The sequence below is a fragment of the Geotrypetes seraphini genome, chromosome 17, assembly GCF_902459505.1.
Source record: "Geotrypetes seraphini chromosome 17, aGeoSer1.1, whole genome shotgun sequence".
Classification (NCBI taxonomy): Eukaryota; Metazoa; Chordata; class Amphibia; order Gymnophiona; family Dermophiidae; genus Geotrypetes; species Geotrypetes seraphini.
In genome coordinates, this window is record NC_047100.1 from 36,720,047 (window position 1) to 36,737,558 (window position 17,512).

At 47.2% G+C, this 17,512-nt stretch overlaps 1 protein-coding gene and 1 pseudogene across 1 annotated transcript in view; one reads left to right on the forward strand and one right to left on the reverse strand.

The window, feature by feature from the left end:
- LOC117351355 (inter-alpha-trypsin inhibitor heavy chain H3-like) overlaps positions 1-17,512 on the reverse strand; it is a 147,536-nt gene that overhangs the window by 35,351 nt on the left and 94,673 nt on the right. Inside the window, 1 exon segment of the mRNA XM_033926552.1 lies at positions 4,317-4,474. Coding sequence (XP_033782443.1) covers positions 4,317-4,474 — 158 coding nt within the window.
- On the forward strand, positions 2,039-3,553 carry LOC117351373 (annotated as a pseudogene).

Sequence of the window (17,512 nt, forward strand, 5' to 3'; positions counted from 1 at the left end):
GAGGGGTTATGTTGAGAGGCTGTCAGGTGTAGAGACTGTAGGTTGGGATGAAGCAGAGAGCCTTGACTCTGTATAAGCAGAGAATGAAAAACTGGTAGAAGGTATGGCTCCCTGTTGCTAAGTTGAAGTAGAAGGGAGTACCAGAGTTGTCTCGGCCACCGAGGAGTGATTAGAATCATGGTGGCATGATCATTCTGCAATTTGACTAGAGTCTTGAGAATGAGAGGGTATGGAGGAAATACGTAGAGGAAAAGATTTGTCCATTCCAGAAGAAAAGCATCTGCCTCAAGGGGGTGAGGAGAGTATATCCTGGAGCAGAACTGAGGCAGTTTGTAGTTGTGGGAAGCTGCAAAGAGGTCTATCTGTGGCGTTCCCCACTGTGAAAAAATGTGATAAAGAGGCGAGGAATGGAGAGTCCATTCGTGAGGTTGCAGTAGACGACTCAAGTTGTCCGCCAAGCAATTCTTTGCCCCTTGAATGTAGATAGCTTTGAGGAAGGTGTTGTGGCAGATTTCCCAGTCCCAAACCTCCAGAGCTTCTTGACAAATAGAGGCAGACCCTGTCCCTCCCTGTTTGTTGACATAATATATGGCGACTTGGTTGTCCGTCCGAACGAGGACTACTGTGTCATGAAGTAGATGTTGAAAAGCATGGAGAGCTTTGAGGATCGCTCTGAGTTCCAACTGATTGATATGACACTGACAATCCGTACTGGTCCAGAGGCCTTGAGTACGGAAACCATCTAGATGAGCGCCCCAAGCGTAGGACAAAGAGTCTGTTGTGGACCTTCTGATGAGGGGGCGTTTGAAAAAGCAAGCCTCTGGAAAGATTGGAAGAGAGCATCCACCAACGGAGAGACTTCTTCAAGGAAGGAGTGACTGAAATGTGTCGAGAAGGAGGGTCGTAAACTTGCGTCCATTGAGATGCCAGGGTCCACTGAGGAATTCTGAGGTGAAGTCTGGCAAAAGGAGTCATGTGTACTGTGGAGGCCATGTGACCCAGAAGTACCATCATGTGTCTCGCCGAGATGGAAGAGCGTGAAGACACTGTATGACAGAGTTGAAGAAGAGCTTACAGACATTGTTGTGGAAGGAATGCTCTGAGTTGGACAGTGTCCAGAACAGCTCCAATGAATTGTAGATTCTGTGAGGGCTGAAGTTGAGATTTGGGAAAGTTGATTTCGAATCCCAAACTTTGTAGGAACCAGGTAGTTTGTTGGGTTGCTACAATAACCCCTTAAGATGTGGAATCTTTGATGAGCCAGTCGTCGAGGTAGAGAAATACCTGAAGAGAGCTGCTGCTACCATTACCAGGCACTTGGTGAAGACTCTGGGAGACGAGGCCAGGCCGAAGGGTAGTACTCTGTATTGATAATGCAGATTCCCCACCCGAAATCTGAGGTATTGATGGGAGGCCGGATGAATAGGGATAATCTGCCCCTTAGTGAGTAAAATGTCAGTAATAATTTGCATTGTTGGTTCAATCATGAATTGATAATGCATGTGACTGTTGGGCAGACTGATTAGACGGATGGGTGCAGTGGCAGTTGCTGGGCTTTGCGGCGCGCTTTTCATCAGTTATTGTATCTACTTCGACAAGAAATTGTGCAGTCACCCTGACTTTAAGCTGCAGTTGCGAGATAAAAGGCAAACAAAAAAGCTTGCCAAAGAAAGAGCAGGGCTGTCTGTCTAAGTTACCTGACCTCAAGGATGCTGAGGCTGTTCAGAAGTTTTTCCTTGAAGAGATACAGCTTGGAGAGGAATTGTTAGCACAAGACCTATAAACCACACCCCTGAAGCAGGCCTACATTAGAAGGCCGAAACACGGACCATGTTGGGTCATTAATTACATTACTTCAAAACAGGACTTTCCATACATTTGGACTTTTTCATGTGATTTTATATGTATTATGGTTGTAAGTTGATTTATACAAATAAAGATTGTCTACCCCAAGGTTGACGTGGTCTATCCCACTCCCCTCTTGTTCTTTTGTTTGGTCTTTATCTGCCATCGTTTACTATGTTATTATGTTACGGTAATTCCAGTTAAACTTGGAATTATTGGAGTGGTGAATAGGAGCCAATTAGACATTAATACTAAGAAGAACGTAGCAGATTCCATTCGTAATGAATATGCTTTCCTACAAAAGAAGTATCCCTCTCTAGCTAACAGAAATGGAACCAAGTACCTGGCAAGGACTCTCAACCGATTACTGATGCATCATATCAGGGATTGCTTGCCAGAACTGAAAACAAGGATAAATGTTTTAGCAGCTCAATATCAATATCTGCTGAACAGCTATGGTGAGCCAGTGGATGACAAGAGTGCTTGCTACCTTATTGCAGCTGATCACCAAATTTGCCACTGAATACTGCAATACAATTGAGGGGACAGCAAAGTACATTGAGACCTCTGAGCTGTGTGGAGGAGCTAGAATATGCTAAATTTTTCATGAGACCTTTGGACGCACTTTAGAATCTGTTGATCCGCTTGGAGGCCTTAACACAATTGATATTCTGACTGCTATTAGGAATGCTACGGGCCAACGGCCTGCATTGTTTATGCCTGAATTTCCTTTGAGCTGCTGGTAAAGAGACAAGTGAAACGTTTGGAAGAGCCCAGCTTACGCAGCATGGAGCTTGTTCATGAGGAAATGCAAAGGATTATCCAGCATTGTAGCAATTACAGCACACAGGAATTGCTGAGATTTCCCAAACTGCATGATGCAATAGTTGAAGTAGTAACCTGTCTCTTAAGGAAAAGGTTACCTGTAACAAATGAAATGGTACACAATTTGGTGGCAACTGAATTAGCTTATATCAACACCAAGCATCCAGACTTTGCTGATGCCTGTGGTCTCATGAACAACAATATAGAGGAACAGAGGTGCAACAGGTTAGCCAGGGATTTGTCTGCTGTGCCACGAGACAAGGTCACTATCACTGGTGGTACTGGTGATGGAGCTCAAGATTCGGGAGCCAGCAACTGAAGAGGTATGTTGAAATCCAAAGCAGAAGAGACCTTAGCTGAAGAAAAAGCAAAACCTGCTGCCATCCTGCCAGCTAGTCCTCAGAGAGGCCATGCTGTCAACTTCTTGGATGTGCCTGTACCTATTGCACGCAAACTGTCTGCCCATGAACAGCGAGACTGTGAGGTGATTAAGTCTTATTTCCTCATCGTCAGGAAGAATATTCAGGACAGTGTTCCAAAGGCAGTGATGCATTTCTTGGTGAATCATGTGAAAGACACACTGCAGAGTGAGCTAGTTGGACAACTCTACAAATCGATGTTGCTGGAAAACCTTTTAACCGAATCAGAAGACAAGGCACAGCGCAGGAAGGAGGCTGCTGATATGTTGCAGGCACTGCAGTGAGCCAGTCAGATTATTGCTGAAATTCGAGAGACACACCTTTGGTGAAGGAGGACTTTTTTTGCCAGTTCCAGAAAACAGCTACTTGAAAACTGCTAGCCTGACAAAATCTTAGAATCTATTTATGGACTCCTAGCTGACTTAACACGAGTCAGATATGCTACCAAGTTTTCCCTATTTAATGTCTATGAGGAGGAAATGCTGATTACATCTGGCCTATAATGACAGGACAAAAAAAACATACTGTATCTAACAAGTGAAATCCTTATTTAATCTACATAATAAATATTAATAGCCATAAATGTTTCCCCTACTGGTCTTCTGTTACAATTAAAACAGGCCAAATATGCTCCCTTGTGATTGTCCAGTTTGAAGCTGTTTCATATAAGCAGTTAGAGCATACCTTTGCCATATTTTAAAGGAACAGAACCACACATTTTCAGCCAAATGATAGCGATTCTTGTCTTCTCCCTTCTGGCTAATTTTTTTTTTTTCTTGTTTCCAGTTGTCAGAATTAGTATGCAGGTAGGGCTGGTCTAAGGGCACTGGTCTTTGACCTGGGGGCCACCGCGGGAGCGAACTGCTGGACATGATGGACCACTGGTCTGACCCAGCAGTGGCAAATTCTTATGTTCTTATGTTATTCCTGTTTTGAAGATAGACTTAGCAATGCAATCTCCTTATTTTTAATATTAAATTATATTTGTTGAACTGTGGCTGAAGGTTAAGTTATTACCATCTGCCACAGTGACTAAAACCTACACACTAAACCCTGGGTCCAATTTTGGGACCTTGACTAATACAAGAGTCCTGAACTTTTGTTTACAACCTCTGTCATGAGCAGACAGACCCCCTGTTTTTCTGTAAAAAGATGGGAAAGGAATGAACTAAAAATAAATATGTGAAAAATGCAATAAAAGTTTTAAAAGAAATAAAAGCACTGTACCTTCTGTTAGCTTGTCTGCAATTAACATATCATTGTTATTTTCATCTTCAGGCTTGGTCACCACCATGGATGTTAAGGGTGTCACAAATTTATATTTCAGTGAAAGGTCAAGTGCCTGGGCTGTAAGGTTATCTTTCTCTTCTCCCCGAGCTAAAACACTGAGATCACAATTAACATAAATGGAGAGTTAAGGGAAAGAATTCTGCAAAATAGTAACTTTATTTATCTATTACAAAATAATAATAACTTTATTTTTATATACCGCAATACCATGACAAGTTCTAAGTGGTTCACAATAAAGAGACAACTGATATCCAGGGAAGTATAAATAACAAGAAATAAAAAAATGTTTATAAAATAAGAGGAAGGAAGAGGATGCATAAGAAAATTATGAGGTAACAAATTTATCAAAAAGATATGTCTTTTACCAATTTCCTAAAAGATTGGTAGGAAATAATCTTTGAGATTGTTTCACTTAGCCAAGTATTCATTTTACCCGCTTGGAATGACATTGTCCTATCTAAGAATCTCTTATACTGGCAAGATTTCAATGTAGGAAATGCAAAAAGATGAGAGTTACGAGTACTTTTAATGGTATTGGCCAGCTCAAAGTGATAAAGGAGATAAGTTTGAGCCAAGCCAGTTAGCGTTTTAAAACAAACACAAGCAAATTTAAAGATAATTCTTGTCTCCACTTGCAACCAATGCAAAAGTTCATAGTAAGGGCTTTCATGATCTGATTTTTTCAGTCCAAAAATGAGACGAACAGCAGAATTCTGAATAATGCTCAATGATTATTTGGATCATCTCTGGATGTGTCCTTTCTCAAGGAATCTTAGTTTTACAACATTAATAATTTTTTGATTCCTTATAATTCCCTTGTTTCTAGTTTGGGTTCTAAATAAACAGAGACTTAGCATAAAGCCAGTCCTTGATTTCTGACAACTTCATCCTGATACATTATAGGACCTGCAGGACTGATTTCAACGGGCTGATTCAGGGGCTACAAATACCACAATGAATTGTGATGGATACAAGTTCAAAACCAGAACTGGCCCAACAATTTCCCTCCTGGAATTGGGTAACATGGCAGCTCTGGATTAAGTATGTGAAAGTGCCATCTTCCTCCTTCCTTTTAATTTCAAAAAGATTAGGACTAATTGAATCAAATTATGTGTAGAGTTAGGCCTTTATGAGGCGGAGGAATACATTTCACTTTTACACTTTTCAAAGTGTTATTTCCCTGGAAGAAATAAAAGCATGGAGAAAGGGCAAGTGAACTCACCATATCTTAAGAACCACTGGGCTGAATGCCATGAAATTATATATTTGGTATCTGGGTATAATGGTCTATAACTGGGATGATCAAATTTATACAGCTCCTTAGTTACTGATTGTTAACATTACAAAACATTATTTATTAAATATTTCAAAAGCAAATTACATCATTACCTACAAGGTGAGCCTGATTGACTAGTCACATGACATTCTAACCCTAATAAATATGCATGAGAGATTTGCATATAATGGAGGTGAAAGGTATGCAAATCTGCTCCATGTATATTCATTAGGGCTATCCTGAAATCCTGACTGGCTTGTGGTCCTCCAGGACAAGGTTGGAAACTACTGCTCTATGACATGCCCTCTTACCACTTCTCCCGCCCCAATCATTTTCCGTGAAAATATGAAAGTGCGGAAACTTTTTGAAAAACCCCCGTAATAATGGCTGACAATAAAAATAGTACAAGTGTCTTATTGTGTCAAACCAAATAGCTTTTGAGCTCATCATCCTGGGTCACAAACACCCAACAGGATTCCACTGAGTTCAATCATTCCATATTGCTCAAAACTAGGGATAAGCAGAGGCTTTTGAAAGTCTATATGGCTAATGATTTATGGACTTTTCCTCCCAGAATATGTCTAAACTCTTTTTAAATCCAGCTATGTTAACTGCTTTCACTACATCTTTAGGCAAATATATATATGTAGATTTGTTTTAAATGTGCTACTTAATTAGTTTCATTGTGTATCCTCATGTCTCAGTACATTTGAAATGGAAAGTAACCCATTCCCAATTTCTGTTCCAACTCACTTCTATGATATGCCCTCTCAGTGGTCTCTACACTAGGCTGAAGAGTCCTAACCTGTTTAGCTTCTCTTTATAGGAATGTAACTGCTTCAAAATTGTGGATAAAGCAATGTTACTTACCGTAACAGTTGTTATCCAGGTACAGCAGGCAGCTATTCTCACTAGTGGGTGATGTCATCCGACAGAGCCCCGATACGGACATCTTGCAAGCATGTCTTGATTGAAGAAACTCAGAAGTTTTGAGATGCCCGCACCGCGAATGCGCCAGTGCCTTCATGCCCGATGCTCCGGGCATGTCTCCTCAGTTCAGGTAGCTAGCAGAGAAGCCAACCCAGGGAAGGTGGGTGGGACGTGAGAATAGCTGCCTGCTGTCCCTGGATAACAACTGTTACGGTAAGTAACATTGCTTTATCCCAGGACAAGCAGGCAGGTATTCTCACTAGTGGGTGACCTCCAAGCTAACCTCAATGGGATGGCAGGAGAGTTGGCAACTTAGGAGAATAAATTTTGTAACACAGTTTGGCCAAACTGTCCATCCCGTCTGGAGAAAGTATCCAGACAATAATGAGAGGTGAATGTATGAACCGAGGACCAAGTGGCAGCCTTTCAAATCTCCTCAATCGGTGTCGATCTGAGGAAGGCTACAGAGGCTGCCATTGCTCTGACCTTATGGGCTGTGACCTTACAGGGAAGGGGTAATCCAGCCTGGGCATAGCAGAAAGAGATACAAGCCGCCATCCAGTTGGAGATGGTGCGCTTCGATACAGGTCGTCCCAACTTGTTTGGATCAAAGGAGACGAAAAGTTGAAGAGCAGTTCTGTGTGGTTTGGTGCGATCCAAGTAGAAAGCCAAAGCACGTTTACAGTCCAGAGTGTGAAGAGCTGATTCTCCAGGATGAGAATGAGGCTTTGGAAAGAACACTGGAAGCACAATGGATTGGTTGAGGTGAAATTCAGAGACCACTTTAGGCAGGAATTTCGGGTGAGTGCGGAGGACCACCTTGTCATGATGGAATACTGTGAAAGGTGGGTCCGCCACCAAGGCCTGAAGCTCACTGACCCTGCGAGCAGATGTGAGGGCCACCAGAAAAACCACTTTCCAAGTGAGAAACTTTAGTGGAGCCTTGCTCAGAGGCTCAAAAGGAGGTTTCATAAGCTGAGAAAGGACAACATTTAGATCCCAAACCACTGGAGGCGGTTTGAGAGGAGGATTGACATGAAAAAGTCCTTTCATAAATCTGGAAACCACAGGATGAGAAGAGAGAGGTTTCCCCTGTAGAGGCTGATGGAAAGCCGCAATAGCACTCAGGTGGACCCGTATAGAAGTCGACTTGAGACCAGACTGAGACAGATGTAAAAGATAGTCCAAAACAGAGGATAGGGAGGCTCGCTGAGGCTCCTTAGAATTGGAAATACACCAGGAAGAAAATCTAGTCCATTTTTGGGAGTAGCATTGACGAGTAGTAGGCTTCCTGGAAGCCTCCAAGACATCCCTCACCGCCTGGGAAAACTGGTGAGGGGTTACGTTGAGAGGAACCAAGCTGTCAGGTGGAGAGACTGCAGGTTGGGATGAAGCAGTGAACCTTGATGTTGAGTAAGCAGTGAAGGAAACACTGGAAGAAGGACCGGCACCCTGCTGCTGAGTTGAAGTAGAAGGGAGAACCAAGGTTGTCTGGGCTACCGAGGAGCAATCAGAATCATGGTGGCATGGTCCGATCTCAACTTGACCAGAGTCTTTTGAATGAGAGGAAATGGGGGAAACGCATACAGAAAGCGATTCCCCCAATCCAGTAGAAAGGCATCTGCCTCGAGACGATGAGGAGTGTAAATTCTGGAGCAAAAAAGAGGCAGTTTGAAGTTGTGGGGAGCCGCAAAGAGGTCTATCTGAGGCGTTCCCCACTGAGCAAAGATCTGATGAAGGGACATGGAATGGAGGGTCCATTCGTGAGGCTGGAGAAGCCGACTCAGCTTGTCCGCCAAGACATTGTCCTTCCCCTGAATGTAGACAGCTTTGAGGAAGGTGTTGTGGTGAACCGCCCAATCCCAGACCCTGAGAGCTTCCTGGCAGAGGGAGGCCGAGCCCGTGCCCCCTTGCTTGTTGACATAATACATGGCGACCTGATTGTCGGTGCGAATGAGGACCACCATGTCGTGAAGTAGATGTTGAAAAGCTTGAAGAGCATTGAAGATGGCTCTGAGCTCCAGAAGATTGATTTGATGGAGACGGTCCGCACAGGTCCAGAATCCCTGAGTGCGAAGCCCATCCAGATGTGCTCCCCAGGCATAGGTCGAGGAATCGGTTGTGAGAACCTTCTGGTGGGGAGGAGAATGAAATAGCAAACCTCTGGATAGATTCGAAGAGGTCATCCACCAGAGCAGAGACTGCCGAAGAGAAGGAGTGACTGTGATGTGTCGAGTCAACGGATCCGACACCTGAGTCCACTGAGATGCCAGGGTCCACTGAGGAATTCTGAGGTGGAGTCTGGCCAACGGTGTTACATGAACTGTAGAGGCCATGTGGCCCAGGAGGACCATCATGTGTCTCGCCGAGATGGTCTGGCGAGAAGATACAGACTGGCAGAGATGAAGAAGAGCATCCATGCGCTGAGAAGGTAGGAATGCTCTGAGACGAATGGTATCCAGGACAGCCCCGATGAAGGGCAGAGACTGGGTCGGCTGTAGATGAGACTTGGGAAAGTTGATCTCGAATCCCAAACTCTGCAGGAACAGAATCGTGGACAGGGTCGCCGAGAGGACCCCCGAGGCCGAGGGAGCCTTGATCAGCCAGTCGTCGAGGTAGGGAAATACCTGAAGACCCTGGTTCCTGAGTGCAGCGGCCACCACCACCAGACACTTTGTGAAGACTCTGGGAGACGAGGACAGGCCGAATGGAAGCACTCGGTACTGCAGATGGAGATGTCCAACCCGAAATCTGAGGAACTTGCGAGAGGCCGGATGAATGGGAATATGAGTGTAGGCCTCCTTGAGATCCAGAGAGCATAACCAGTCATTCTGCTCGAGGAGGGGGTAGAGAGAAGCAAGTGTCAGCATGCGAAACCTCTCTTTGACAAGGAATTTGTTGAGGACCCTGAGGTCCAAAATGGGTCGCAGGTCGCCCGTCTTCTTCGGAACAAGGAAGTACCGGGAGTAAAACCCCTGGTTCAGTTGGTCCATTGGAACCGGCTCCATGGCACGAAGCCGGAGCAAAGCCTGAGCTTCCTGAAGAAGAAGGCCGGTCTGAGTCAAGTTGGAAGGATACTCTCTTGGAGGGTGGTCCGGAGGGACCCGATGGAAATGAAGAGAGAATCCCTCCCTGATGATAGTAAGGACCCAGAGGTCGGTTGTTATGGCCTCCCAGCGATGATAAAAATGATGGAGGCGCCCTCCAATGGGAAAAACAGGGGGAGGCAGAACGAGGTTGGTTATGCCCTCGACGAGACAGTCAAAAAGGCTGCGTGGTCTTAGGGACAGCAGGCGACTGAGACTTAGGCTGACCCTTCTGGGGAGGCTGTCGCTTCGCCGGTTGCCTCGCAGGAGGAGTTTGCCTCGGTTGATAACGCCTCTGAAAAATCAACGGTGGACGAGAAGGTCGAGGCTGCTGAGGCTTAGGCTTCGGCCGAAGAATAGATTGGAAGGACTTTTCGTGGTCAGACAATTTCTTCGTGACAGTCTCGATGGATTCGTCAAAAAGATCTGCCCCAGCACACGGGACGTTCGCCAGGCGGTCCTGAAGATTCGGGTCCATATCAATGGTCCGCAACCAGGCCAACCGGCGCATCGCTACCGAGCAAGCCACCGCTCGGGCTGAGAGCTCGAACGCATCATAGGAAGATTGCATCAACTGAAGTTGGAGTTGGGACAACGAAGCAACCACTTCCTCAAACTCAAACCTAGCCTGGGACTCGATGTATGGAGTGAACTTTCGAAGCACAGGCAGAAAGAATTCCAAGTAGGTTGCAAAGTGGAAGTTATAATTCAGGACTCTAGACGCCATCATCGAATTCTGATAGATGCGTCGCCCAAACTTATCCATGGTTCTGCCCTCGCGTCCCGGAGGCACGGAAGCATAGACCTGGCCAGGATGAGACCGCTTGAGCGAGGATTCGACCAAGAGGGACTGGTGCGAAAGCTGAGGACCCTCGAAGCCTTTATGATGCACCGTGCGGTACCGCGAATCCAATTTGCCAGGGACCGCGGGGATAGAGTAAGGAGACTCGAAGCAGCGCATGAAGGTCTGGTCGAGGAGCTTGTGCAGAGGAAGCCGCAAGGACTCCGCCGGAGGCCGAGGCAAGTGCATGGTATCGAGATACTCCTTGGAATATCGAGACCCCGCATCTAGAGTAATGTCCAAATCATCCGCCATCTGCCTGAGAAACGATGAAAAGGACAGTTGGTCCGCCATCGCCGGACCGCGAGACGGACTAGAAGATGAAGCTTCAGGCTCCAAAGAGGCCTGTGAGCAACAGGACGAGTAGAAAACCTCGGGGTCCTCGAACTCCGGGCCCGGAGGAGGAGACCCAGTCGAAGCAGCATACCCCAACCGAGGCAACTTCTTCTGAGGCGAGACGGTTGAGTGTCGAGAGGAATGCTTTGAAGAATGTCTGGACCGATGCCCCTCTCGATGCCTGGAAGGGGATCGAGTCCTTCTGTGAGAGACTGGGTCAGACGCTTCCAAGGAGCAGATCGGACTCGATGCCGTCGATCACAAAGGTGGAAGAGTCGGTGCTTCTCTGGACGTCGCCCAGGCTTGATAGGGAGTTCGGAAGAACTCGTCGTGCTTCCAGCTATGCTCCGGACTGGATGGCCCCGAAGGTGGACGCCACACTGAATCATGGGGCGGAGTAATCGGTTCCAAGGGGGGCAGGTCACTAAACGAGGGTTTCCTCGAGGGAATGGGCTCCAAAGGAGGCATATCACTAAGAGAAGCCCTCCTCGAGGGAATCGGTTCCAGAGGAGGCACAGCACTATCGGAGGACCTCCTCGAGGATCCGGATACCACTCGCCGCTCCTCCTCGCCGAGCAACGAGGTCGTGCGGCGAGGAGGAGAAGGAGGGGGCGGTCCGCCCCTCGAAGCCGAAGCAGGGAGGTCACCCTGGATGGTGGCAATCAGTCGAGGCCCCATGGTTTGCATGAGTTCAACGAACTGAGCCTCCAGAATGGACCGCAGCGAAGCCGATATGGAGGGATCCGCACCAAAAGGGGGCCCTTCCGCACGGTCTCCGTGCTCCTTCGGTGCAGTGTGCTTCTGCTTGCCAGCTTTCGGCACCTTGAGCACCACCGGTGAAACTGTAGGGGTCGATACCTGCTCCGAGGCGACGGAGGAAGGCACCGGCGCCGAAGCCTGGGCAGAAACCGGGGTGAACGATGCCGGTTTCAGGAGGCCCGAAGCAGCGGGCTTCGCTGAAGGAGTCGAAGCCCCCGTCGATGTCGAAGCTGCAGGATCTGACGAAGCTTCCATCTTGAACATGGACTCCCAAAGCATACAGCGGCGCTTAAACGCTCTCGCCGTCAGAGTGGAGCAAGGCCGGCACGATTTCGGAAAGTGATCCGGTCCCAGACACTGTAAGCAGCGTCGATGAGGGTCCGTGAGCGAAATCGCGTGCTGGCACTTGCTACACTTTTTGAAACCGGTAATCGGCCGGGACATAGGCCGGAAAAGCTCCGCCGCAAGGTCAAAGGCGCGGGGCCTCAGCCACGCGGCCGACCCGGAGTCGGAAGGAAAAAAGAAATCAAAGAAATAAATAAATGCACAGGAGAGCCCAAAAGAACTCAACCCGCGGCAAAAAGAAGGCAAAAAAGATATTCAATGGGCGCAAATTGAAGATAGACTTCTCAGCTCCGCGGAAGAAAAAGAACTGTGGAGACACGCCCGGAGCATCGGGCGGGAAGGCACTGGCGCATTCGCGGTGCGGGCATTTCAAAACTTCTGAGTTTCTTCAAGCAAGACATGCTTGCAAGATGTCCGTATCGGGGCTCTGTCAGATGACATCACCCACTAGTGAGAATACCTGCCTGCTTGTCCTGGGATAATAGGGGATAGTATAGCATAGGCATTAACATTTACACATATGTATGTATATGTACAGCATAGGCATTAACATTTACACAATGCTTATATGTATAAATGCCTACAGCCTGGCTTCAGTAAGTAGGCCTACTTGTATGATCAGAAGCTAAGCAGGGTCAGGCCTGGCTAGTAACTAGATGGGAGACCACACTCCGCCATGAAACATCCCAGGGTGGCTTCCTCACTGTGCATGCGGCCAACTCAGTAGCATAGTCCATGCACATTCATAAATGTTTAAAATAACAGTATTTACGAGGTCATGAAATTTATAAACTGGGAAGAGGGCTCAGATCTGTAAATGGGATGAAATTAGTTTGGAGGGTAGAATGTTGATTATGCATGTTAGGACTGGAGCATCAATGATGTCTGTGGCTGGTATAGAACTATGCCCTGCCTGGTATCCTACGATTCTGTATTGGGAGGATAAATTTTAAGAAAATGCTGAAAAGCACAGTTACTTACCGTAACAGGTGTTATCCAGGGACAGCAGGCAGATATTCTTGACTGATGGGTGACGGCACCGACGGAGCCCCGGTACGGACAATTTTAGAGTGATTGCACTCTAAGAACTTGGAAAGTTCTGGTAGGCCACACCGCGCACGCGCGAGTGCCTTCCCGCCCGACAGAGGCGCGCGGTCCCCAGTTATGATAAGCCAGCTAAGAAGCCAACCCGGGGAGGTGGGAGGGACGCAAGAATATCTGCCTGCTGTCCCTGGATAACACCTGTTACGGTAAGTAACTGTGCTTTATCCCAGGACAAGCAGGCAGCATATTCTTGACTGATGGGTGACCTCCAAGCTAACAAAAAGAGGGATGGAGGGAAGGTTGGCCATTAGGAAAATAAATTTTGCAAAACAGACTGGCCGAAGTGTCCATCCCGTCTGGAGAATGCATCCAGACAATAATGAGATGTAAAAGTATGAACTGAGGACCAAGTAGCAGCTTTGCAGATTTCCTCAATAGGAGTGGAACGGAGGAAAGCTACAGATGCTGCCATTGCTCGGACTTTATGGGCCGTGACAGAACCTTCCTGTGTCAGTCCGGTCTGAGCATAACAGAATGAAATGCACGCTGCCAGCCAATTAGACAACGTACGTTTAGAACAGGACGTCCCAATTTGTTCGGATCAAAGGACAGAAAGAGTTGGTGAACTGATCTGTGGGGTTTCGTACGCTCTAGATAGTAAGCTAGAGCCCTCTTACAATCCAAAGTATGCAGAGCCTGTTCCCCAGAATGAGAATGAGGCTTCGGAAAGAAGACAGGCAGAACAATGGATTGGTTGAGATGGAATTCAGAGACAACCTTAGGGAGAAACTTTGGATGTGTACGCAGAACCACTATGTCATGATGAAAGACTGTAAAAGGTGGATCTGCAACCAGTGCATGAAGCTCACTGACCCTCCTGGCAGAGGTAAGAGCAATAAGGAAAAGTATCTTCCAAGTGAGAAACTTAAAAGGAGTGGTAGCCAAAGGTTCAAATGGAGGCTTCATTAAGGCGGAAAGAACCACATTGAGATCCCAGATAACAGGAGGGGCTTTAAGAGGTGGTTTTACATTGAAAAGACCCCGCATGAACCTGGACACCAGGGAATGAGCTGAGAGAAGTTTTCCATGGACCGGCTCATGAAAAGCAGCAATGGCACTGAGGTGGACTCTGATGGAAGAAGACTTAAGACCAGAGTCAGACAAAGAAAGCAAATAATCCAACAATGACTCCACTGCGAGGGAAGTGGGATCAAGATGATGAAGAAGACACCAGGAAGAAAATCTCGTCCACTTTTGATGGTAACATTGCAGAGTGGCTGGTTTCCTGGAGGCATCTAGAATGGAACGAACAGGCTGAGACAAAAGAGTATCATGAGAGGTCAGCCCGAGAGATACCAAGCTGTCAGGTGCAGAGACTGGAGGTTGGAATGTAGAAGGGTCTCCTGATGCTGTGTAAGCAGAGAAGGAAACAGAGGAAGAAGAAAAGGTTCCCTGGAACTGAGTTGAAGTAGAAGGGAGAACCAATGTTGCCTGGGCCACCTCGGAGCAATCAGAATCATGGTGGCTCGTTCCCTCTTGAGCTTGAACAAGGTTCTCAACATGAGAGGCAGAGGAGGGAAAGCGTACAGGAACAGATTTGACCAGTCGAGGAGAAATGCATCCGCTGCCAGACATTGAGGAGAGTAGAGTCTGGAGCAGAATAGGGGCAGCTGGTGACTGTGAGGAGCTGCAAAGAGGTCTATCTGAGGAGTGCCCCATTGAGTGAAGATAGACTGCAGAGTGAAAGGATCGAGTGTCCACTCGTGAGGCTGGAGAATTCTGCTGAGCTTGTCCGCTAAGGAATTCTTTTCTCCCTGAATGTAGATAGCTTTCAGGAAGAGATGGTGATTTATGGCCCAAGTCCAGATCTTCTGGGCTTCCTGGCACAAGCTGCGAGAGCTCGTCCCTCCCTGCTTGTTGATGTAGTACATCGCAACTTGATTGTCTGTGCACAGCAGGAGAACCTGAGGAAAGAGAAGATGTTGGAAGGCCTTGAGGGCATAAAACATCGCTCAGAGTTCCAGGAAATTGATGTGATGTTTCTTTTCCTGGGCTGTCCAAAGACCTTGAGTTCGGAACTCGTTCAAATGAGCTACCCATGCATAAGGAGAGGCGTCGGTGGTGATGACTAGTTGATGAGGAGGTAGATGGAACAGAAGACCTCTGGATAGATTTGAGGATACCAACCACCATTGTAGAGACTGACGAAGAGATGATGTCACAGATATGTGTCGTGAGCAAGGATCCGTCGCTTGGGACCACTGAGTAGCAAGGGTCCATTGAGGAGTGCGCAGGTGAAGACGTGCGAGGGGTGTGACATGGACTGTGGATGCCATGTGACCCAAGAGTATCATCATTTGCTTGGCCGAGATGGAATGTTGAGGAAGCACCTGCTGACATAGAGACTGAAGAGTCTGAAGACGGTTGGATGGCAGGAATGCTCTCATGAAGAGTGTGTCCAGTATCGCTCCAATGAATTGAAGTCTCTGAGTGGGGATGAGATGAGACTTGGTAGATTGATCTCGAATCCCAGTATTTGTAGAAATAGGATGGTTTGGTTGGTGGCCAGGAGGACTGCTTGAGCGGATGTGGCCTTGATTAACCAGTCGTCCAGGTAAGGGAATACCTGAAGGTGGTGAGAGCGTAGAAATGCAGCTACCACAATAAGACACTTGGTGAATACCCTTGGAGAGGAAGCAAGACCGAAGGGCAGCACCTTGTATTGGTAATGACAATGATTGACCATGAAGCGGAGGTACCGCCTGGAGGTTATATTGATCGGTATGTGAGTGTATGCCTCTTTGAGATCGAGAGAGCATAGCCAGTCGCCTTGATTTAGAAGAGGATAAAGAATGGCTAGAGAAAGCATCTTGAATTTTTCCTTTACTAGATGTTTGTTGAGATCGCGAAGATCCAGGACTGGTCTGAGATCTCCCGTTTTTTTGGGAACTAGAAAATAACGGGAGTAGAATCCCTGCCCCTTTTGATCTAGAGGAACTTCTTCTATAGCGGTTTTGGGGTGGAAGAGTCTGAAAGTTGAGAGAGTAGCCGTGGCGGATGATGTTGAGGACCCATTGGTCCGAAGTGATAACTTCCCACCGGCTGAGGAACAGAGAAAGACGACCTCCTATAGGTTGAGGCAGGAGAGCAGATATAGGAGAACTGGCTATACTTTGGAGAATTAAGTCAAAAGGGCTGTGTCTTCTGCTGTGGAGGTGGCTTCACAGGTTGCTGCTGTTGCTGTTGTCTGGGAGGCTGACGTTGTTGCTGCCGTTGACGCCTGGGTTGCTGAGCAGCTGCTGGTAATGGGCGAGCTGTGAAGCGGCGTTGATAGGCCGACTGTTGCCTAAAAGGCCTTGTTGGAGGAGGTTTTTTCTTATTTTTAAGCAGGGTATCCCAGCGTGTCTCATGAGCAGAGAGCTTTTGAGTGGTCGAGTCCATGGATTCCCCAAAGAGCTCATCCCCTAGGCACGGGGCGTTGGCTAACCGATCCTGATGGTTAACATCAAGTTCGGATACCCGAAGCCAGGCCAGGCGACGCATTGCCACAGACATTGCTGTCGCTCTGGATGTAAGTTCGAAGGTGTCGTAAATGGACCTAACCATGAACTTACGGAGTTGAAACAGAGACGACAAGCAATGGTGAAAGGATTGTTTACGTTGAGGAAGGTACTTCTCAAATGAAGCCATGGTGGTAAGGAGATGTTTAAGGTAGAAAGAAAAATGAAAAGCATAATTACCAGCTCTATTTGCCAACATTGCATTTTGGTAGAGCCTCTTACCAAATTTATCCATGGCTTTACCCTCTCTGCCAGGAGGTACAGAAGCATATACACTGGCTCCTGAAGATTTTTTAAGGGTAGATTCGACAAGTAAAGATTCGTGTGGAAGTTGAGGTTTGTCGAACCCAGGAATGGGAATTACTTTATACAGAGAGTCTAATTTACGTGGGGCCCCTGGAACCGTTAAGGGAGTCTCTAAATTCTTATAGAAAGTCTCCCTCAAGATGTCGTGAAGAGGGAGTTTCAAAAATTCCTTTGGAGGTTGGTCAAAGTCAAGGGCCTCCAAAAAAGCTTTAGACTTTTTGGACTCAGCCTCCAAAGGAATAGACAAAGAGTCACACATATCTTTCAGGAAACTGGAGAAAGATGAAGTGTCATGCCTAGAGGACGGGTCAGGTACAGCCGAATCATCCTCATCTGAGGAACATTCACCTTCAGAGAGAAAGGGTTCCTCTGAATCTCCCCACAGATCAGGATCCCTGACTTGGGAAGTACGGTCCCGAGACTCTGGAGTAGATGGTTCTACGTGTCGGGTTTTGCGCACCGACTTACCCGACCTCATCGATACCGAGCCAGGAGATGTAATCGGTGGAACCGGTGCCGAAGTCTGCACCGACTGATGTTGAGCTCTCGGCTCCGGTGCGAGGACTGGCATCGATACCGATGAGGTCGAGTGAAGCGGTACCGAAACAGTGGATGCAGACAGTACAGGCTGTTCCACTATCGGTACCGGC